Raw genomic sequence first — 25,115 nt, 5'->3', positions numbered from 1 at the left:
TAATTCAACCACGGTAAATGAAAAGTTCATATACCAGTATTTCGATAGCAACTTACTACCTTCTTCAGTGAACGTTTTCGATCCCATAAATTCTAGAAATATTACTCAGTTTGATAATGTATGCTGAGAAACAATTTCAGAGTAGAACATCGATCAATCGAAAAGGTTCACTGAAGAAGGTAGTAAGTTGCTATCGAAATACTGGTATATGAACTTTTCATTTACCGTGGTTGAATTAAAAGGTATCTTTCGATTGCTTTGATTCAGTTGAATCATTCAACCAAGTAGGCTCACAACACAACAGAGTGAATAAATTTCCCTTTATATTTTTTTAATGTTTTCGATGAGTTGCTTTTTACTTTGTTTTGTATTTATTTGTTTTCTCGTGAAGCATCAAAGATTGATTGTTTACAATGTTGCGTGGCATATTGCAGGCAATAATGCATGCTATATGATTTTAGTACACGGGCAAAAATTGCATACATTCCTTATATGCAACTCAAGAACATGTAGGTAAAAAGTTGGTATCCGGATCAGAATTAGAACTCAGGATTAAAAATAACGTACACTGAACCCAAATTCACTCTTAAAATACACATGATTTTTCACTTAAAAACAAGGATCCAGTGATTTTCTTCCATTCAAGTGCGACATATACATTTCACTTGGCAGTCACTTAAATTTCAAGTGAATTCATCCACATTTACTTCAGTCGTCACTTGAATTTGAAGTGAGAAAAAATATTCACTTCCCCATCACTTGAATTTCAAGTGATTGTCGGGTTGTAATTGTGTTTATTTTCAGAGTTCAAAATGGCAAATTCTAAAGAGCACACTGAACCCAAATTCACTCTTAAAATACACATGATTTTTCACTTAAAAACAAGGATCCAGTGATTTTCTTCCATTCAAGTGCGACATATACATTTCACTTGGCAGTCACTTAAATTTCAAGTGAATTCATCCACATTTACTTCAGTCGTTACTTGAATTTGAAGTGAGAAAAAATATTCACTTCCCCATCACTTGAATTTCAAGTGATTGTCGGGTTGTAATTGTGTTTATTTTCAGAGTTCAAAATGGCAAATTCTAAAGAGCAGCTTGTGCTGGATTTGGATTTTCCCAATTCTTTAATAGGCGATTTTGGCGGTAGTTTGTGTTAAACGTGATGTGAGAAAAAGTTATTTAAAGGTGTTATCATGTTTCAGCTTGTGGGTTGAACTGGACAGATTTTCTGGTTTGCAGCAGGGAAGATTTAGAAGTCGCACTATCCGCAGTAACCGATCTACCTTGGGATTACGATGGAATTTTCCAACCAATAAATTTATGGCGAAAGCGTAATGTAAGTATTTGAAATCGAAGTGCTGTTCTATAAATGTTATTTTATTTAAAAACGCGAGAGATAATTAACTAGAAACTTACTTAGGAATTCAAATAAATTTCACCCGAACGTCATAGTGTAATTCACTTGACCGGTCACTTAAGTGAATTCACTTGACCCATCACTTAAAATTCAAATGAAATTACGTATGGCGAGAATTTACTACAGATGTCACTTATTTTTTAAGTGAAAATTATTTTGGGTGTAGAATAATTTAGAAATCGAATTTAAAACAAGGATTTGGAATTCAATATAAAGAAACTAGAATCAGAGTTAATCAAATGATTTTTTTTAAGAATTGAAAATTGGAACAAAAAAAATCAAAAAGACATAATCGCGAATATAAATAATAATTTTTGAAACTCAAAATAGACTATGGAAGACAAAATCCAAATTCTTTTTGAGTTCACAAAAGATTCAGAACCATTCAACCAGAAATTAAAACAATTTGGTTTTTTGAAATCAGAAAAAGGACATTACTCTACGAAGATTAACTATGGTCAGTAGATTAACTTTGTCTATGTATAAAACCTGATTCGAAGCATTCTTTTGGAAATTTCCGAAGAAACAAAACTTCCTTAATTTTCCTCGCCGACAGGTGAATTTATTTATCGGAACCTTACTCGGCCAGCGGATAACGTGTTCAGTTTGTCATTTTAATATGCATTATTAGTTTCAATTTTGGCAATGCAGTTTGTGAGAAAAAATCTGCGGCGAATTCAAAAGAAATATGTAAACTGTCTTAAAAATGACAAATGTTATGGTATTTTTTCCTCTCTTATTATAATCATGAGTATTAATATAAGGATGATTGTAATGAGGGAAACATAAATTTACCATTGATTAGTTTGCTTTTGGCAAATTGGAGTCAGTCCACGGTCGTGCGTTTTGCATGCTGGTAAAGCGGAGACAAACAAGGCATATGTAAGATTGGTGATCATGTGATGAAACGTGGAACGTACACTGATGAACAAAAGCATTCGACACATGCTAACTCGTCGCATTGATTTCAGTTTACAGTAACTCTAAATAGTTTGTGATATTTGCATGTGATTTTCATGTGAATAGATTCTGGGAAATGTTCTCTTTCTAAGGCCATGCAATTTCTTATACTCAACTTTTCTTCCATAAAAAGAAGACAATATGTTAAAACAACGAAAATTTCAACAGACACTAAAAGCACCTAAAAGTGTCGAATACTTATGTCCATCAGTGTACCAATAAGAAAAAAAACCGCCGAATTTTCATACCTTTTGCTGGTTCCAGAAAACCAGCACTTTTTTTGTTATCGGAGACCGAAAGTTCGTTCAAAAAAGAATACAAACTCCTGCAGCGACTTTTCGGGAGATCAATAAATCAAATGTGCATGGGGAAATTCGGTTCGAAGAACGTGTTCATCGCGATCGGCTTTTGGAAGAATTTTTCAAAGAAATTTTTTTCAACATATTTAGTTGAGTCTTTGATATGAACCTGTGCTTAAGAGAAAGAAAGGGATGAATGATCCCATTGATGTTAAAATCCAATTGATCAAATTAACGAGAAAAAAAATGAGGGAAGGTGATATTTTTTTTTTCGAAAAGTAGTAAAGAATTAAGTATTCTTTCCTACCTGCTAAATCACACTGATCACACTGACATGACACTTTTGCCACCTACCTTCGGTATTGCGAAACTGCTAAATTTGACAATAAATGCCTGCAGGGAAAAATTACATGTTGAGCCCAATTGTATCGTCGAAATTGCCTATTATTCTTTGAAATTTGGGTGACGCTTTCCAACTGGAATAAATAACATTTCTTCAAAGCGATCGATGCGGAATGGATAATGCGTATACTGCTGGAAAATTATCCAACAAACGAATCATTACCTGATGACCTACAGCTACCTTCAGCATAGGACAGACGACCTATGGTCTGTCGACCTAAGGTCTGTCGACCTTTAGCCTGTCACCTTATGGTCTGTCGACCTACATCCTGAACTACAGCCTGATCTGCGGCCTGACGAATTTCGACTTGACGGTTTTTTTTTCTGACGAATAACGGCTTAATGATAGCGACCCATGGCGTCATGATCTACGGCCTGACGACTTACGGCTTGTGACGACTTGCGGCCTGTGAGGACATAAGGCCTGTGAGGACTTACGGCCTGTGAGGACTTACGGCTTGTGAGGACTTACGGGCTGACAACCAACGACCTGACGACCTACGGCCTGGCGACCTACGGCCTGACCATCTACTGCCTGACGATCTACGGTCTAGCGACCTACGGCCAGATGACCTACGGTCTGACGACCTACCGCTTGACGACCTACGGACTGACGACCTACGGCCTGGTGACCTATGGCCTGGTGACCTACGGCCTGACGACCTACGGCCTGACGACCTACGGCCTGACGACCTACGGCCTGACGACCTACAGCCTGACGACCTACAGCCTGACGACCTACAGCCTGACGACCTACAGCCTGAAGACCTACGGCCTGACGACCTACGAGCTGATGACCTACGGCGTGATGACCTACGGTCTGACAACCTACCGCTTGACGACCTACGGCCTGACCATCTACTGCCTGATGATCTACGGTCTAGCGACCTACGGCCTAGCGACCTACGGCCTAGCGACCTACGGCCTAGCGACCTACGGCCTAGCGACCTACGGCCTAGCCACCTACGGCCTAGCGACCTACGGCCTAGCGACCTACGGCCTAGCGACCTACGGCCTAGCGACCTACGGCCTAGCGACCTACCGCTTGACGACCTACGGACTGACGACCTACGGCCTGGTGACCTATGGCCTGGTGACCTATGGCCTGGTGACCTACGGCCTGACGACCTACGGCCAGATGACCTACGGCCTGACGACCTACGGCTTGACGACCTACGGCTTGACGACCTACGGCCTGACGACCTACGGCTTGACGACCTACGGCCTGACGACCTACGGCCTGACGACCTACGGCCTGACGACCTACGGCCTGACGACCTACGGCCTGACGACCTATAGCCTGACGACCTACGACCTAGCGACCTACGGCCTAGCGACCTACGGCCTAGCGACCTACGGTCTGACGACCTACCGCTTGACGACCTACGGCCTGACGACCTACGGCCTGACGATCTCGGCCTGACGACCTACGGCCTGACGACCTACGGGCTGATGACCTACGGCTTGATGACCTACGGTCTGACAACCTACCGCTTGACGACCTACGGCCTGACCATCTACTGCCTGACGATCTACGGTCTAGCGACCTACGGTCTGACGACCTACAGCCTGACGACCTACGGCCTGACGACCTACCGCTTCACGACCTACGGCCTGACGACCTACGGCCTGACGACCTACGGCCTGACGACCTACGGCCTGACGACCTACGGCCTGACGACCTACGGCCTGACGACCTACGGCCTGACGACCTGCGGCCTGACGACCTACGGCCTGACGACCTACGGCCTGACGACCTATAGCCTGACGACCTACAGCCTGACGACCTACAGCTTGACGACCTACGGCCTGACCATCTACTGCCTGACGATCTACGGTCTAGCGACCTACGGCCTAGCGACCCATGGCGTCATGATCTACGGCCTGACGACCTACGGGCTGATGACCTACGGCTTGATGACCTACGGCCTGACGACCTACGGGCTGATGACCTACGGCTTGATGACCTACGGTCTGACAACCTACCGCTTGACGACCTACGGCCTGACCATCTACTGCCTGATGATCTACGGCCTTACTATCTATAGTCTTCCGATCTACCTGTGGTCTTTAAACCCATGGCGTCATGATCTACAGCCTGACCATCTACGGCCTGTCGATCTACGGCCTGACGACCTACGGTTTGACGACCTACGGCCTGACGACCTACGGCCTGACGACCTACGGCCTGACGACCTACGGCCTGACGACCTACGGCCTGACGACCTACGGCCTGACGACCTACGGCCTGACGACCTACGGCCTGACGACCTACGGCCTGACGACCTACGGCCTGACGACCTACAGCCTGACGACCTACAGCCTGACGACCTACAGCCTGACGACCTACGGCCTGACGACCTACAGCCTGACGACCTACGGCCTGACGACCTACAGCCTGACGACCTACGGCCTGACCATCTACTGCCTGACGATCTACGGTCTAGCGATCTTCGACCTGACTATCTTCGACCTGACGACCTACAGCCCCTGATCACACTGACTGGAGATTCGATTTGGATTTATGGCTGCTCGAAAATTAACGAGAAATAGCCACACCAGAGGCGCTCCGATCGATGTTGTAGCCCGGCTAGAAAATAAAATCAATCATTTGGTAAATACTGATCAGTTCAGACTACTCGGACGGACTGAACAGATTGGAGATCATGCTTTTAGATCAAATTTTCATGCTGGAATTGCTGCCGCACAATGACGACGGTAGGAGGCTTCTAACCAAACTTGAAAGGAATTTTGTTCTAAGTGTCATGTCAGTATGATCAGTGATACCGCCTCACCATCTACGGCCTGACTGCCGGCCTTTTATTGCCTTACTTTCCAGTCATAACGTTTTTTTTTTTATCTAAAAACAACCTAAGTTTGTATACTTTTTGAAATGATCCTCCTCCACATAATCTCATTTTTTTAAACAAAGGCCTGTTTATTAAGGCATATAACATTTAGTTTTGCCGAGTTTATCACTTTATTAATCTATGTTAGTAGAAGGGGAAGACGTTATAGTCGCGGCGACTCAATAGCTTTTATTCTAATTTGTGATAAGGAAGAGGAACGTTTAGGTTTCACTATCGAAAACGATTCTCCATCTGGGTTTGGTGGCGGCTTTCTGTAGCTGTGGTTTTGGAGCCACTCCAGGTTCTCGTCTTGCTGGCCGGCCTTCTGGTGGAGTTTGTCGAAACCGTCGGTTTGAGGTTACATTATTATAGAAGACGAAGCGAGCATTGAAAGGAGATATAAGCAAGGCAAAAAAAGATAGGGTACAAATATTCAAGATCGAAGTTTGCCCACATTTGCCAAGATGTTTCGATTTGGAACACCAAAAGTAATTTACATCGGGCCCTAAGGGTATCCAGTAGCCAAGCCACCCGTTCGCAGGTCCACAGAACATGATCAATGTCGTGGTAGTCATCCCCACAAACACAAACATTGGTTCACATAATCTTAAATAAGCAAATAAATTAAATTTGTTTTATTTTTTTTCTTTTTAAACAACGAAATTCCCTCCGTGACTTTGTTTGTAATAATAACTCAAAATTGAGTACAAATCAGCTCAACGGCAGACTAGAATGGTCTTAAACGTTTAAGTGTGTAGCCAAATTGCAGTTTTTGACAAGCTGCTCCGATAAAAATCGAATCGCGAAAATTTGATATGGTAGTGAAAAGATACAGATTGCCGATAATTTCCGATTTCCTCAGTATTTTCCCCTGTAAATTTAACGATTTTTCCAGTTAGTGCAGCAAAATGGATGTCTTGGCTACGTTGGAGACTTATTTAGGTGTGAATTTCGCTTGAATCGCCCAAATTTTAAACAACATTTGAACATCTTCTATTTTCTTTTGCAACATTGTTTAGCTAATGCTGTGAATCCTAGCAATTCCGAGCTGGACATTTCAGCCATTGACCACTTTTGCTGGACGCTGAAAAAGAACCCAAAACTTGTGGGCTACGCCTCCCAGCTGCTGGTAAACCATATTCAGTCATCCAATGTGCGAGAAGCTTTGCTGGCTTTGGAGGTATGATATTAACGATATTGAACTTTTTTGAATCATCATTCCAACATTTGATTTTTATCATTCAAGGCACTCGAGGAATGTATGGAAACGTGTGGGCCCGATTTTCGGTCGGTTATCAATAAATTTCGTTTCCTGAACCAACTGATAAAATTGGTATCTAAAAAATATGAGGGGCACAAAACTCCTGAGGAAGTTTCTGACCGGGTATGTTAAGGATACCTAATCAATCTTTGATATTCCTTATATTCAATCTGCAATAGCCTGTTGTTTTCAATACTTGCGTGAGCTTTCATTACTTCGTATGAAATATCTTAAGAATTAACAGAAAACTGCTGCTAAAGCTATCAAAACAACTTTAAAATTTGTATTTCACACGTATCATGTATCATTGAATGTTTATTCTGAATTAGAATAAGAAACGTCGGTCGTTAAACAAAGCCGAATCCTATGAAAAAAGAACCTGTTTTTTAACAATAAGTTGTTTTATTTTTTTCAGATCTTGAACATATTACTAACGTGGACAAACAAATACGATAGCTATTCGAAAATACAAGAGGCGTATAACATGCTTAAATCGCAGGGCATCGAACACCATCCTCAGCAGAATGTGGTCTTAAAGAGTGCGCCCAAGGCTAACCCAACTCGAGATGTGCTTGATGATCGGGAATCGGCAACGCTAAAGAAACTTATAGCGAGCAACAAACCAGAGGATCGAGAGAAGGCAAACCTACTGATACAGAATCGCATTCGGGATGAAGAACGGCGTATCCAGATAAAGAACCGGCGCATCGACGAACTTAACAAAGTGGCCGACAACACTAAGCTTTTGAGTGATACGCTAAGCCAGTTCCAGCCGAATGTTGCCTCTGAGGACGAGTTGACTGTCGTACGGCAGATATATGACTCATGTCAATCTATGCATCCTACCATCCTTCGTTTGGCAGAAGAAACTCAACAAAGTGAAGGTCTTTTGGGTAAGTTAATTTTCATTTCGATCTAGCTTTTAAGGATCATAAAATAATTATTGTATTGAATTTCGGTAACCCATGTATGTTGCACCAGATTTAATCATTTATCAGTTAGCCTAACATTTTTCACGATTCTACTACTATCACTGATTCTTCCTCTTTATCAATCAAACGGCCGAACAGACCTATCCCAAGCTAATGGGATGAAAAATCTTACAAAATTCTGGAATTTAGCTAACGAATTTGGTTAGTAGAGTTTTCCCAACTTTGTCTTCTATCTTTTGCTTTACAACATTTCTGCGACCAGTTGTATGTAGTCATATTATTGATAAACTTACAGTTCGATGACCTTCGACACAAACACGTTTATATTGATGTGAGTGGTAGTTGATATTAGCGGAAGTTGTTTCGATTATCAATGTTCGTCCTTTGAAAACAAAAATATATCAGTGTATGATTGTGGAAAGTCATCGAATATAACTTTTCCGAGATGAATGTTTTTCGAGTGAATGTTTTTTTTCATGAACATTGTTTCATCCACCATTTGAAATCAAAAATATCATTGACATCGTTTTACAGAGAGAATTTTACAAGTTAACGATGACCTAACCCAGGCGTTGGATAGATACCGTGAAATAATTCCCAAACACGCATTGGCCCCTAGCGAGCATCCAGATTTGGCATCATTGACATCAGCGGTATCTCATCCGTCGACAGGATCGATGAATATCACCGGATCAGATCCTTTGGATACGCTGTTCGATGTTTCCAACATTCCCTCGGGAAGTGAAGTGGTCGGCCAGAATGTGCTCGATGATCTGAGTGAAATATTCTCATCGACAGTCAGTACTGATAATCATGCGGTGAAGCCGTTTGTAAGCTCTACCTCATCTTCGTCGTTGGCTGTCAATACTAACACCATGCTCACTCCGCTGGTCGTAAGCAATGGGAATTCGCATAAGCCTCAAATCAAAACTAGCGTACTACTTAACGGAATTGAAAATGGAACTAAAATAAAAGACAATTTGCTGCTTTTAGAAGAACTTAGGTAAGAAATATCCAGAAGACCGGTTCAAAATATTCATGAAACAAAAATATCAAACCATTATTCTTTCAGAAACTACACTCCGAAAAAAGATGAACCTACCAATGTGACCAGATCTACTGATTTTGAATCTACTGGCAGCTGTGGAAAGCCGCTAGGAGATCTAGATTTCATTGTTAGTGATATCAAATCGTCTCTTCTATCGAGGGCCAGCATGGTTGGAAGTACAGTAAATGAAACCAAGAACCAATCTGTCGAATCGCAGCATAGTGATGACGATGATAATCTTCTAGTTCCGGTAACCCCAATCATTGAGTCCCGCGATCTGTCGGCATCTATGTCTAGCTCAATCGAGCCAGTGTTCATTAGGACCGAACCGGAGAAGTCTAGTTTCAAATCACTAGCAGAGATAGTAGTGGACCTTGATAGCATTCAACCCAGCAAGGAACCCGCACGAACCGTCTGGGACGATAAAGAAGGACTTCAAATCACTCTCAACTTTTCGAGTGATCATCCTAGAGAGGATGTGACAGTTATTGTCATATCCACCATTAATCAAGGGCGAGAATCGATACCGAGCTTCTACTTTGATGCTAGCGTCAAGAAACCTTGCAAGTTACGTTTGTTGCCTGCATCCGGGACTAGTCTTCCCGGGACGAAACCGTTCCGCCCCCCGGCCGACGGGATTACTCAGGTGCTGTTGCTAGCCAATCCCGAAGGTAAGCCTGTGGATTTAACCTGTATCGTAACGTACTGCTTGGGGAATGATCCCGATCCAATAAAGGAATCGATCGTTATGAAAGATATTCCTTTTACTCGAGAATAGCGATAAGAAATATAGTTTTAGCGTCTGGCGGCTTGCTTTTTTTTAACACTTGATTGTAATAAAAAAAAACAATAATTGTTATAGAATGTATAAGAAAAGCTGAAAAAACTATTTGACGCCTGTGATGTCCTTCTCATTTTTATTTAAATTGTTGATCGCAAATCGACCTATTGAATATTATAATCAAAATAAAGATAACAGTGGCAGCCTAAAATATGATGGTTTTTTAATTATTTTTTTTGCTATTAAATGGATAAAAGAAGAAAAAATTAATTTGAATTTATCAATATACTTCTAGTTAGATTACACTACACTCTTTTTGCTTGATTTTACTAACATATTTTGAAAGTTTCAAGATCTATGAATGACAGGAATTAATATTCAAATGAATTCTTTTTCTTTCTATCCGCATCTATTTATGCATGAACATCAAATCCTACAATTCAACCTGAGGTATTTTGATGACCATACAGAACATCACAGAGATAAGCCTATACAGGCTATCATGCGACGAGGTTACCAGATAAAGGTTGTGAAAAAGAAAACGTCAGAAGGATAAACAATTGGAGGCGGAATCTTAAAACCAGGTGAGATATGTTCTGTTTTTTTTTTTTTTTTTTTTTTTTTTTATTAATATTTTGGCTTAACTTATTTCACATAGCGGGCCAAGTGATAAGATGAAAAATAAAATTATATAATATTATAAATCTATTCTAGAATCTATAAAAAAATTTGCCACTGCCTTGAGAATGTCGACGTTGAGTGTCTTTAGCATTGTTTGTACATCCGGTGCAACACCTTTCTCCATCAGGATTTTCCATATCGTCCATCTCCTTTCTCCATAATTCGTACAGGTAAAAATAAAATGATCTGGATCAGCATTCGCCGAGCCGCATTCACAACTGTTATTCGGGATTATTCGATTTCGATACAAATGTGCTGGTAAACGTGAATGATTACTTATAAGCTTGGATAGTATTACAACCTGCCTTCTGCTATAATCGCACTGGCTAAACCATGGCTGTAATGAAACATTTCCGATGATACTGTGGCAGAAGCGACCCTTCGACCCGGTATTCCAGCTTCTCTGCCATCGCTGTTTACATCTCAGATTGCTTGGAAATGATACCTCATGTGTGGTCATGATATAGTTATCAGCAATACCTTGTCTGGATATGTTCTGTTTTATATTTACCAATACACAATGCGAATGTATAGTTGAACGCATTGGGAGTATCTCAGCAACCTTACTGATCCATCAATGTTTAACCTCTAACTGCTATCAAAAAGGGTAAATTTATTATCTTATATTGAATTTCATTTAAATTTATTCTTGTGTGCGATAGTAGAGTGGATTAGAATAGGACAACAAAAAACATAAAATGGTATCATTTCTGGTATCTGCTTATCAACAGATTTTGAAAGTATTATAAATCCTGTGAAGTAGAATCGAGGATTTTAACAAAACCCTTTAGACGAAAAACTCGAAATCTGTAACCTAGAATTCTCGAACATCTTTACCAAAACTTCCATAACTACAGAACATTTGGATAGTGTACTTTCAGTAATATTTCACCGCTGGTATTTTTCATTTAATAGTCAAAAAAGCGATCATCTCTAGAGCAGCAACTAAGCTCAAAAAGTTACACAGGATACCAGCTACTCTCCTGAAACATATCATGCCTTTTTTGGTGACTCTTACCGAGTTTATTTTCCAAACTTCGACGGACATGGTTTGCTTCTCCTCACTGAGGAAAAAAAGTTGCCATGTTTCCGGTTCATAGAAAGGGGTATAGGTATAACTATCGTGGAATCTCAGCAATAGCCAAACTGTTCGAATTTGTGGTCTTGGATAACAATTTCTTGTCATATAAGCATAGATTTTTCAACCATCAGTGGGAATTTATCCTTAAAAGTTCCACGACAACTTATTTGTGCATCCGTTCCGAGGGTACGCTGTAAGGACTTCACGGTACGAACGTACCAAGATGGTCATGCGGCGACACACAGGAGGAAGATGACGAAGCGCGTGATCGGCTGGTTGCCGACAAGGACTAATAAAATCGTGTACACGAGTGGCGATTCCCGCTCGTCTACGATTTTTACCCGTAAAGGTTCGCCAAAGCGCGAGCAGGCTGTGAAAAAAAATCCCTTAGGTTCGCGAACCATAGGAAACACGAGCGAGGCAGTCCAACCAACAGACGATTCTTTTGGATTTTGAATCCTGTCTCGCTCGTGAAAATCGTAACATACATGAAAATTTTTCCCCGGGATTTTGGCTCACGAACCATTTAGCGAAAAGGTTCATGAACTTTTTGTTGGAAGGGAACGCGTGGTTATTCGATTTTCTTCCGTAGGCAGGCTGTGCGTCTCTTTAGGTACGCGTACGGGTAATAAATTGTGCTTCAAGCAGCAGCAGGAAGTTCTTAATTTTCCACTGTTCTTTCAATTATTGTATGGAATATTTCTGTTTTAGTTTTAAGTTTATTGAAAAAAAAAATTTTTTTTTGATAACTTACAGCGTTTTAAGATTAACGAAACTCTAAATATTAAATCAAATTCATTCTGCCATGTCAACTCCTGGGTAGTCAATTGAATTAAACAAAGCTTTTTGACAAAATTATGGATTAGAATGGACACAAGAAGGCCCTAATAATGATCTTTAACAACCGTTTAAGGAATAAATAATCAAATCAAATCTTAGAGCCTTACAATTTCATCTAAATCACTACATTTCTGTAGTAGAGGTTGAGTGTAAAATTCCATAACTGTTTTTAAATTTGGAAAAGACAATCACGATTCCATATATAAAGTTTCAATAAGAAAACACATGCAAACGTATCAATGATTATTTTGGATTAAAGTGAATATCATAAAAAATTGATAAATTAATTCAATAATAATTATAATAATAAAGAAGAGTTTTCAAGTAATTTTTCTTTAAAAAAAACTTTCTTGAGGGGTTTTGGCTTGAGGGATACAAATATCTACGGAAACTTGCTTTTTCACCACCTTATTCACATGCCCCTAAAAGGATGAAGAAATAATGAAACCCTTAGTTCCAACGGCTTTTGCAAAGAATTGAATTCTTTTTAACTTATAAGAAGACGAAACAATTTTCCAAAAAAGAGAAAAAACCTGAATTATAAGAGTGCGTACTTTATTTTGTCAAAGCGAAAACGGACTTTGACCACAATAACGGGACGGTAGTTTTTAAATATTACAATAAATTCATGTTATTCTCAATTCAAATCTTTTAAATAAAAAAAATGAGTATGATACTCAATCAATGATAAACCCGATAGAATTAATGATACGTCGGAAAATTACAAATTTGTATTGTTATTTTTAAATTATAATAATCTCTAAAACTAACTCTGAATCCGATCTTGATCTTACTACTGGATTTGAAATCACCGATTATTGTCTGAATTTCCTTCGATTGAGCTTCTTGAATTGATTTCTGCAATTTTTTTATCTACCATTTTTTCGTCATTTTTATCTACTCATAATCTGAAGATTATTTTTCGATCATCAAAATTCACAACGCAACTTTAAAATGAATAACTCAAAATTAATTATTCATTATTTATGATTCAAAACTATCAAAATTCTTTTTATGGGTTCATCACTCTATGTTTCGAACTGTTAGTAAGTACGAAGTTTGTTTTTCAGATTTTATTTTAACATTTCTGAATCCGCTTATACGAATTTTGCTATTAAAATTTATATTTTCTCACTCTTTGCATAGAGTTTGGAATGGACAAATTAATGATTGAAAATTGCTTATTCCAAATTCAAAAATATTCAGTTGAAATTCATTTTGGAATAGGGAATCCTGATTTTGGCATTGTGATCTTCTGATGACTCAACTCTGAATGAAAAAGTCACACTTTACTATTTGAATTGGGAATTCTTAATCCGCAAATTAGATTGAAATATTCGTAGAACTTATTTCAAAACTCAAATTCGAATTTAAATTGTACAGTTTCAAAGTATCACGAATATGAAATTAAGAATTTATGAGAAAGAATTTTCAATCCTAATTTTTTAAATCAATTGTATAATTTTGAATCCAGGAAAGGAATTTTAAAAAATAAATTTTGAATCGTGAACATTGAATTATTTGTTTTCAAATTTTGTTCATCATTCGGATTTTCAGCTGAAATTAGGAATTTGAAATATCAATCGCAAATCGTACATATTTGAAATATTTTGAAAATAAAAATCGAATATGTTCACACTAGTCCAAAGGTAGTAAGTATGTCAAATTTAAGTAGTAATGAAAATCAAATAAGATGCCATTGAAAATATTTTGCAAAATGAGAAAGCTCTGAAAAATATTTTGAAATATTTCTGAACTAGGTATGGCTCTGTAACTTTGAAAAACTGAATAACAGCAAAAATGTTGAAGACAATGACTAAGCTATGAATCACATCAAAATATTCTTTTGTATCAGTACAAACCATCCTACTTACCTACTATTTTTGTATTGTTTCATATTAAAGTTTTATGTGAAAAATTATATGAAAAATACGGAAATAAAAATGGGATCGTTATGCGAGAAACGGCAATATCTAATGTTGTCCGATTTCCCGGTTTTATTCGGGTTTGCTTGGACATTCAATACAAATTTTTGAACAGTCCGAGACGGCCCGGTTGCCTGGATTTCATTGAAAAATGCCCGGATTTTGCCCGGTTATATTCACTTCATTTGTAAAATCAAAATAACAAGCTTCTCCAGAACGGAATTTTTTGAGAAAAAATAATCATGAAAGGTGTTTTGGATCTTAAAGTACGATTCAAAACCTGCCGATAAGTTCTGATGAACAAAAAAGTTTTTTGGCTCGGATTTATGGACATTTTTAAAATTATTTGGCCGGATTTTTCTAGGTTTTTATTTAAAATTGCCCGGTTTGTCCGGTTCGGAAACGCGTCAAGCGAAAAAACTAGATATCTTGTTTTTGGTCCGCAATGAGTTAACATTGAAATTCTTAATTATCTTAATGGTTTTCCCTCGCTTTCAAAACTTCATCGCACGGTTAATGCCTCCTTTTTTCGGCCATGACATGAAATTTGAAATTCCAAACCTATATAACTTCCTCAATTTGAACTTCGGAAGAAACTTGAAAATAACAAAGGGGATCGATTAAGATGCCAAAGTAGCACATTTCTAGATTGGACTTGTATTTTTTTTATCCTTCCCCCACCCCATACATCTTTTTAGGATGCGGAGGAACTTTTTATCCTTCGGATAATTAAATCAATATTTTTTCTATCTGTTACTGGGCCAGATTGCATCCTTTCGAAACTCTATATACAAATTTGCCAAATTTGACGTTGTTTAACATCAGAAAGGACAAACTTCAATTCACAAATTATATACATCGTTTAAATTTACAACATTGTAAATTATTTTAAAGTAATTGTTATGAAAACTTTGAAAATTCGATTTATTTCATCTGTCCACACGTTGCATTTGGCGCAATCAACAACCATGTGGAGACAAAATAACGAAACGGAAAACACGACCATCAAGTGTGCAATGCGTTTTCCAATTTGGTTCACGAACCAGAATCGCGAGGTTCGCGAGGTTTTCTGCCACGGCTCGCTCACGATTTTCTGGCGATCGGATTCCTCTTGAAAAAAATCCCCTACAATCACGTGTTTGCTGAGTCGCGAACCTACTGTGGTCAGAACTTTTGTGAACTACGCGCGGTTTTGTTTCTTGGCTGCTCCGATTTGAATACGATTTTTTTAGTCCTTGGTTGCCGACCGACCCACGAAAGTGCCGCTTGAGAATCAATGGTGGATTTTTCAACACCAGCGTCATCAACGTGCACAGTCCTCACCTCGGAAGTACCGGTGACGACAAAAACGAATTCTACGCGCAACTGGAACGTGAATACGACCGCTGCCCAAAACAATCAAGATCGTCATCGGGGATTTCAACACTCAGGTCGGCCAGGTGGAGAAATTCAAAACGACAATTGGATCAGTGTGCACCAGCTGTCCAACGAAAACGGCCTCAGGGTAATAGATTTCGCTGCCTCCAAACGAATGGCCATTCGAAGTACCTTTTTCCAGCACGGCCTCCCACACAAGTACATCTGGAGATCACTGTACCGAACGTAATCACAGATAGACCACGTTTTGATAGACAGCCGGCACTTCTCGGACATCATCGACGCCAGATCCTGTCGAGGCGCCTGAAAATGCGCCCAAAACACTGCATAGTGAACAACATACGAGACCGATGGCCGCTTTGGTTAAATATCGTACGACTAAAGCAACCGGCAGCAGAATACGCGCAATTGCTCGAAACAGCGCATCAAGACAGCCATCTACAGCGTTGCGGAGAACGTCATCGGTCTCTTGGAACGTACTCGACGGAACGATTTGTTCGACGAGGAGTATAGGAGGGTGATGGACGAATAGAACGCCACGCAGGCGGCAGTAGTGCAAAAAAAGCACTCGTCGAAACGTAGAAACTCACCGACAGCGGAAGAGGCAGCGAGAGAAATTTTCAGGAGGAGGAGCTCGAGGATATCAAGCAGCTACATAGTTCCCAAGAAACACGAAAGTTCTATCAGCAACTCAACGCATCCCGCAAAGGCTTCGTGCCGCAAGGCGAAATGTGCCGGGATAAGGGCGGAGCATCCTGACGGACAATTGTGCGGTGATCAAAACGGGGAAGCCGCACTTCGATGAACACCTGAACGGCGCACATGCAGGAGATCAAGACGGTGGAGAAAGATACATCGCCGGCGTAGCCAATGATGAGGTAAAGCCACTCCCAACGATGAGTGAAGTTCGGTCGGATGGCACACGCAGCTGAACTCATCGAAATAGGCCCGGACAAGTTAGCCGATTCCTTACATCAATTGATGGTCCGGATCTGGGACACAGAACAGCTACCGGAGGAGTGGGAAGAGGGTGAAATATGTCTCATCTACAAGAAGGGTGACAAATTGGACCGTGAGCAAGCATGGAAAAAATCGCATCGAAGTACATTCAATTTGCAATCCGTGGTGAACTCGTTCGGTTCAAATTGCCAATCAAAGCAACCGGGAAAGGAAAAAATTCACACACCAGAATGAACACTAACGATTTCAATGCCGAATGAATAAACTATTAGAAGCTTCGGGTGAACGAACCGATGGCCGAAACATTCACCGCAGTTAACTGGTTCGTTTTTTATATTCACCACGACGTTCGTTGGATGAATTGATTCGCAAGTGATTGTCGAAACACAATCGCCAAACGATTGCACGATTGCATTCGCGAATGTGTTTGTAACTGGTAAAGGATTGCGCCACCAGGTGCTTGTTTTTCGGCTAATTTTCTGCGGATTATAGCCCCCGCGCTCGCTGACGGTTTGTTTTCTCATGATGTTATTTTAATTTATGTTCGAAAAAGAACATTCAGCATATAGTTACTAAAAAAGTGAACTTTTACACATTGCGTAGATAACAAAACGGACAAAAGGGGGTTTGAAAATAGGAGGCAAGGACGTCGGCCTGGTGTCGATCAAAGCCGTCGATATTGTTTCACTCGAATAAACATCGTCTTAGCTGCTGATTTTCCGGTGCGGAATTCGCTTTTCTGTCCCAATGGAATACGAACGCGAAACGAACGTATTAGACTTAGCATTTTTAAAGTTATTTCTATCTTCTAATATATAAAGATGAGTTGGACTATATATGTTTGTTTGTTTGTATGCACCTTATACAAATCCACACCGCTGAACCGATCAGCCTGAAATTTGGTACAGAGATGTAGTTGAACCATGGTAAGGTTTTAGTAATAGTTATGAGCCCCGCCCACCTAAGAAAAGGGACCCTCCCATACAACTTTCGGTTTTATTCACACGAACCTAAAGTCATGGCACCCATTTTGGCAACTGATTTTTTTCCTTTGGCGGGGTTATTTTCACCATCACCATGGGCCGGGCCTTAGAAACGACCGTCCAGGAGTTCACGTGTACTGGAAAGCAAATCAATGCTTGCTGAGCGTTAAAGATTTGAAAGGGGAAATTTTGGCGGGTGTTTTTTGTACCTTCTACTGCTGAAAGCACATGGTACCGGTAGTTACGAGATTTTTGGATGCAATAATGAGCTAACATTTCGGATTGAAAAATACAACTAACCTGTAAAGTATGTATTGACTTGAATTGTAGTGGTTTTTAAAGTACTCCCTACCACTGCTGCAGGGCATTGAAGTCTATAAGAATATACAGTGTGTGAAGTATGGATGCAATAATTTATCTTCATTATGAATTTGGATGGAGTGCTGAAAACATATTAAGCTATTTTCTTAAAATCAAGCTTTATAGAACCAACCATTTTCGTATTTATTTTTAGAATTCCTCATAAAATAATTAAATTCAGAGTTATGAGTTGAGAGCTGTGATTTCAATGCTTTGAAAGCCGTCGAGAAATCTAAATGGAGGACTCAAAAATTTAACGTGCATTATCTGAAAAAAAAAAACAAATCCAACGCAAGAAACTTTATTTGAATTTAAGTGTGAGGTTTGGAGTTTTATACAATTCAATTTTATCGATCAATCTATGACTTTTGTATAAATGTTGATCATTAATGTGTTCAATTTTACCATCCAATTATGCGAAAACTTAAACCGTTAAGTTCTACGAATTCAATAAAATTATTTCCAAGAATTTTAACTTTATCACTCTTCACAATAATTATTGAGATTTGTTTTTCCAAGAATGGAAAAATTGGACAAAAAAAATCTTTTGTTATAACATCATAAAATGGGCGATTTGGATTCCGAGAAAATTTCTTTTAGATCACTTCAAAAAACTGTAAGTGGAACTTGGAACATTAAAAAAAAACTAATCATAAAACTGTGTGGAAAAAAACAACGAAATGTACACAAACATTTGAAAACATGGAAAATGAGTCTTCAACAAGTTTAAAAAACCAAATACACACACATACAGAATCTCAATGAAACTTAATGTTTCCTCGAAGAGTTTCCTTTTACTTAATTCTAAGCGTACATCTTTCGAGAATATGATGGCTAGCATCTCACAAATGGTTAAACCACTAAACCACAAAAGTTTACTGTGTATGCCGTGACTGGGATTCGAACTCATGGCCGTTGCTTGGAAGTCTTGAAGGCCACGAGCTGCCGCAAGTTTCGGAAGCCTTCTGCGCAAATAAAACTTAAATATAGCATACGAGGGAGCATTTGGCATATAGCGTCCGATGAGATCATCTCTAGAAGAGACTTCATTAGATGGAGGGTTGGAAAGATAAAAATATAGTTTAATCATTTGAAGATAAAAAATAGAAAGCCAAAGCTATTCAAGCTTCCTTTAAGAAAGTGTGGGTATATATTCGTGATGAAATAAAAAAGCATTCATGGGAAATTATTTTTAATGTCTATGAATACGAACCTCATAACTACCTATAAGTGTTTCAAAAATATGAAAAAGGGAAACACATTAAATATTCTCATTCAAAACTTGAAAAACACTAACAAAACTTTCAAAGCTTACATACATGGCATATAGAACAACATGGGTAAAATTTTCTCAAAATAAATATATTAAACATATTGAATACAAAGCTACCAAAATTTCGTAAAGTCAAACGACTCATTTTGATATATATTTTGTGCAAACCCGAGCAAGGCCGGGTAAATCAGCTAGTTAACAATAAAAATTACAAAAATGTTTCGAGCTAATACACCACAATTTTTTATTTCCCACCGAAAACCAATTCGAACAAAATAAAACGCCTTCGAGTAGGCAAGCCCGTAAACGCCTAGATGTAGGCAGATGTATGAGTGCTATGTCGGCTTACAACATTTATGTGTAGGATTTTATTTAACTTGTATGTGAAGCATACAAAAGTAATAATTTTGTATTTTGTATTCTTGCAATCTCAACATAATTAAATGATTATTTGGCAATATTGGTAAAAAAAAATCCCTACGCTTCGTGAACAAGAGTGGACATTTTCAAACCTCCCCTTAGTCCGTTTGGTTATTCCCGCAATGTGCAAAAGTCCACTTTTTTACCCCAGAGTTTTTACTAACTATATGCTGAATGTTCTTATTCGATCATAAATTAAAACAACATTATGAGAAAACAAACCGTAACGAGCGCGGGGGCTATAACACCCGCAAAATTAGCCGTAAAACAAGCACCTGATGGCGCAATCCTTTACCGGTTACAGAAACATTCGCGAATGCAATCGTGCAATCGTTTGGCGATTGTGTTTCGACAATCACTTGCGAATCAATTCATCCAACGAACGTCGTGGTGAAAATAAAAAACGATCCAGTTAACTGCGGCGAATATTTCGGCCATCGGTTCGTTCACCCGAACGTATTAAAAGTTCATTCATTCGGATTGCCAATCCGACCAATCAGCGATCGTCTGTTCACGCTCGCATCGCCGATGCTACCATCGTAAACGGAGCGGTGATTGAGAATCATTAGCGTTCATGCTGGTGAACGAATTTTTCCATCCTTGACTGTGAGAACTACCGAGAGATCACTGTCCTAAATGCCGCCTACAAAGAGCTCTCCCCTATCCTACTCCGCCGCCAACGCCATAAGCAAACATATTCGTTGGAAGTCATCAGGCCAGCTTAATGGACGGTCTACGACGGATCCGATCTTCACATTACGGCAAATCCTCCAAAAATGCCGTGAACACCAAGTCCTTACGCACCATCCATTTATCGGCTTCAAAGCCGCAAACGACACGAGCGACCGTGACGAGTTAGGCCGATGACATAGTGAGTGCGATGCGATGCGAACTGGCGGAAAATTTACGGACGCAGCCTTTGCGAACTCGAGCGGCGGAACAAATTGACATCTCCTTCACCGCGTTGAGTATGTCAGGTTTAAGCGATTCACATACATTTTCATCAAATGTGGTTCACCGCATTGAATCGCATTCACCGCATCGCATCGCATCGTATTCACTATGTCATCGGCCTTATGGAAAATCATGGACGAGAACGGCTTTTCCGGGAAGCTGATCAGACTGATCACTTAGGGCTAAGTGGGGTAATTATGAACAAGGGGTAATTCCGAACAAACGCCGTAAGCGCCATTAGGCGGCATCCATAAATTACGTAACGCAAAAATTGCACTTTTTTTACCCCCTCCCCCCCGTTTGTCACAAATTGTAACGCTTCGGCGTACCCCCCTATGAAAATTACGTAACGCTGAAAATTACCCCCCCCCCCCTCGTCTTTTCATGGTTTTGAATACTTATTTTCGAAGGAAAAAAAAATATCTCAACATAATTTTTTTAACGTTCTTCAAAACGGAATTAATATCGATCTATCCAAATCGCTTCTTAGTACTCATTGTTAATAACTCTCTCATAAAATAAATTGATTGTCTTGTTATGAGTTGCTCTTTGCTTGTAAACTGATGATCTACCTTGTTTACTTTAATTTGTTCAAGGAGCCTAACTTATTATGCGAAATATATTCCACTAAGTAGTATTCGTCGAAAGAATCAAAATTGCAATTTTTGTATAAATTGAGAAAAAATAGTAAAATTTACGTCTTAAGGTAAAATTGAGTTCTAGGGGGTAATTGGACCTAAATGTAGAGGTTATTTTTTCAACGGTTATTTCACGGGTATTTAATACACCTTTCAAGAATTCTATTTCAGAATCTTTAAAGAGGAAAGATTATAAACCAGTTTCAATCATGTTGAAGCTTACAAATTTTAAATTGATTTTGGTTTGCTTTTCATTCTGCAAAAATTGCATGACATCAAAATAGCTGCAATTAAACTGAAATTTTTAAGAAAAAAATCGTTACGTAACGATGAGCATACCTCCCCCCCTCCCCTATGTCACAGTTCGTAACGTTCGAGCTAACCCCCTCCCCCCCCTAGGAGCGTTACGTAATTTATGGATGCCCCCTTAGGGTCATAGTAGGGTCTCAAAACTGATCAAATGTGATAGCCTGTCATTCTATTGATAAGTTACGGTAATAACTTGCAAACCTAACTATTAAAATTTTGTAGTTACAGTTATTAACAAAATTCATGCCTCTGAGAAACGAAAATCGTTTTGGGACGTGTCTTATCAATTCATTCCCTCGTCAATGTGAATGGAGGTAAAATGTTATTTTTAAAAGTTTTAAGTTTAGTTATTGATTCTTGATGTGGTGTGATAAGATTTTCTGTTGAAACAAAATTCCACCCACGCACAAAGAACTGTTTATATTTACCCCATATTTTTCAAGATATGGGGTAATTATGAACACATTTTTTCTGAGCATAGGTTGATGATTAAAATTAACTTTTTTCCATCAAAATCATGATAACCATTCTAATTTTGGAAATAAGCCCAACATATTAATTTATAAGTTTTTTAGAATTATGGGTCTGTGATAATATGAAAAGATGCCTCCCACCTATGTAGAATTGAAAAAAAGCCCATAACTTTTTAACAGCAAATTTTAAAAATCAACAAATATCACTACAGAGCACTGTTTAGAGGTAGTTTCAATCTAGGAATATACTGCCCCTACTTTCATAAAAGTCCCATATGCAAAAACAGGCAAGCGAGACAATCAGCTTTTTCTTTTTTGGAATATATTTTTAAATTGTGGCCAAAGCTTTCAGTTTAAACGAAAATCGTTTGATGGAATGTGTTCTAGGTTGTCATAATAAATCGTATGACCTGAAATTTTCGAAATTAGGCCATTGGTAAGGTCGGGAGAACAATTTTTATTCGTTATGGGACTGTTATGCGAGCATATTTGAAACCTTTTTCAAATCTACTCGCATAACAGTCCCATACAGAATATGTTTTGCTAACCAAGCTGCTTTTTAAGACTTAAATTTGATCATTTTTGAACTTCTAAATGCAGTTATCAGAAAAAATACATACTTTTGGAAAAATATCGTGAATTCCACATTGTAAGTTGAACCATTTACGATTTTTGATTGCATCTGATAATTTTTCGCTCAGGAAGACATTCCTTCCTTCTTACTGACCTGCCTTCGATAACAAGTGTGCATAATTCGACATCAAGTGAGTTAATCTTTTTTATATGATTCAAAGCAATAAATCAAAACTATTTTACCGATAAAAAAACCTTGAAAAGTAACTATATCCGTGGTATTTATCATAAAGGACTGTTATGCGGGTATATTTCATGTAGGACAGCCAAAAGTTGATATTTTTTTTCAAAATTTCTAGAACAAAATCTCATTTTTTATTGTTTTTCATTGAAACACTATGTTCAAAACGATGAACTGTCAGGTTAGATGAAAAATGACGAAAATTCATATGGGACTGTTATGCGAGTAGGGGCAGTAGCCAATATCAAAAGTCATCACGTAACAAGAACCGTTAAAGTGTTCATACTAACCCTATAGACAAGAGGGTAATTATGAACAAACGGGGTAATTATGAACAAACGTTTTACGCCCACAAGCTCCAACTTGAAAATATGAAAAAAAAAATCCTAGAATGTAGGAGTCAACCAGTCATTCATTTTTGGTTACTTTTTACTAGAATTTTAACATTAAAGAGCTACTTTTTTGAGCTGATAGCATAAAAAACTAGGTAATTTTGTTCATAATTACCCCACCTAGTCCGATACCTATCATAGTATCACATGCATGCATGCAATCTTACCGATTATGTATAAAGGAATCAGAGGGATTCAACCTTACACACGCCGTGTGGAGAACATCTATCAGATTTGAGCTTTGTAGAACAGTTTAAGTTTTCATCTGCAATGCTATCAAGGCAAAAAAAGAGCTTAAATCGGATAAAAAAGCCTAAAATCGAGGTTCACTAACACTTATCAAAAAGTAGTTGATCACACGTTTCATAGAGTAATCGTACACAGAAAAAAATATGGACTATTACGTGTCATTGAAAATTGTTACCTTTAAAATAATTCAACCTGTAATTCAGGAATCACGTAATTTTCAATTGATTGGTTGAAAAGTAAATGTTAAATCATTTGATATTACAGCAAATGTCCTGTAACAAAAAGGAGCAGGACATGTACTGTAGTTTTACAGGTCGAAGCATTATTCTTAAGTGAGAGCATTATTTACAGGCTGGTTCCGTGCATATGAATGTAGTGTGTCTTCGCTGTTGCTGCCAAGTCACGTCAAGAAAAAAACACCGCACACAAAATTTCTCGGCCTCAACTTAGCAAAAATATGCCATTACTTTTTGTTAGCAATTTTTTTTAACTCCTGAGTTAGCACTTTCCCCACTTTCCCATATTGTCGTGACTTTTGCTCAATTTGAGTTAAAAACACCCATTTGCTAAACGTTGCATCACTCTGAAAGGAACCTATCTTACCGTTTAAGCAAGCCTGGGCTTGTGATATAGCTCAGTTGGCAAGTCTGTTGTCTCCTGAGCCGATGTCCGCGAGTTCGAGCCCAAGAGTAAATATCGAACACAGTTGTACCGGATAAGTTTTTCAATAACGATCCGCCAACTGCAACGTGGATAAAGTCGCGAATGCCATAAAGATGGTAAAACGACTATAATCGAAACAAAAAAAAAAAAAAAAGTTTAAGCAAGCCTCACAACTCTACTTCAAGCCTTATTCGTATGAAAGGTCATAACTTCAAGACCTTAGCGCTGATATGGTCTAGTGGATAGGCTGGCGCGAGTCTGTAACCCAGGCGTACTGGGTTCGATTCCCGGTATCGGCAAGAAAAACTTTTGGGTTCAAATCCCATAAATAAGTTGCCGACAAGTGAGATGCTTGGGGAGTAGTAAGTAGAGGCCAGTCTCGAACCCACCCTTGTCCTTCCTTCAACTGGTATCAGGAGGGGTTGGTTTCTTATCTTGAACTGCATTCTGTCCATATCCAGCCGGAATGGATATGAAGTGCATGATGGTCTAACCAACGTCTCATGATCGCTTTCTATTCTACGCTGCCTACTCTAAACTTTAAAATTTCCTTCTCCAAACTCTCTCTAATTTTCATTTCCAGCGTCAGCTCCCCGAGCTATTTAAACGCCACAAAAAAAAAGAAAAAAGAAAGGTCAAAACTTCAAGACCTTGTCATCTGGAACCAAGATCAAGCGCATTATTTACAATAAAGATTTTGGTATTTGGATTTTGATCTGGTGAGATGTGGTTTATAAAAACAAAAAAATAAAATTGATCCTGGATTGCA

General features: G+C 38.9%; 2 protein-coding genes across 2 annotated transcripts; both read left to right on the top strand.

Moving 5' to 3' along the window:
- Window positions 1-3,891: 3,891 nt before the first annotated feature.
- LOC129742724 (uncharacterized) lies at window positions 3,892-5,577 on the top strand. Its single transcript, XM_055734667.1, has 3 exons — window positions 3,892-4,216; window positions 4,927-5,224; window positions 5,481-5,577. The coding sequence occupies exons 1-3, from the start codon at window positions 3,892-3,894 to the stop codon at window positions 5,575-5,577; spliced, it is 720 nt and encodes a 239-aa protein (XP_055590642.1).
- Window positions 5,578-6,703: 1,126 nt separating this feature from the next.
- On the top strand, window positions 6,704-10,157 carry LOC129745428 (ADP-ribosylation factor-binding protein GGA2). The gene is made up of 6 exons (XM_055738501.1): window positions 6,704-6,874; window positions 6,952-7,112; window positions 7,179-7,316; window positions 7,609-8,086; window positions 8,660-9,128; window positions 9,198-10,157. Exons 1-6 carry the CDS (start codon window positions 6,841-6,843, stop codon window positions 9,949-9,951), a joined length of 2,034 nt encoding a protein of 677 aa, XP_055594476.1. The 5' UTR covers window positions 6,704-6,840; the 3' UTR covers window positions 9,952-10,157.
- Window positions 10,158-25,115: the final 14,958 nt, after the last annotated feature.

The sequence above is a fragment of the Uranotaenia lowii genome, chromosome 2, assembly GCF_029784155.1.
Source record: "Uranotaenia lowii strain MFRU-FL chromosome 2, ASM2978415v1, whole genome shotgun sequence".
NCBI classification, from domain to species: domain Eukaryota; kingdom Metazoa; phylum Arthropoda; class Insecta; order Diptera; family Culicidae; genus Uranotaenia; species Uranotaenia lowii.
The sequence above is the reverse complement of the archived record's forward strand: the minus strand, read 5'-3'. Positions and strand labels throughout refer to the sequence as shown.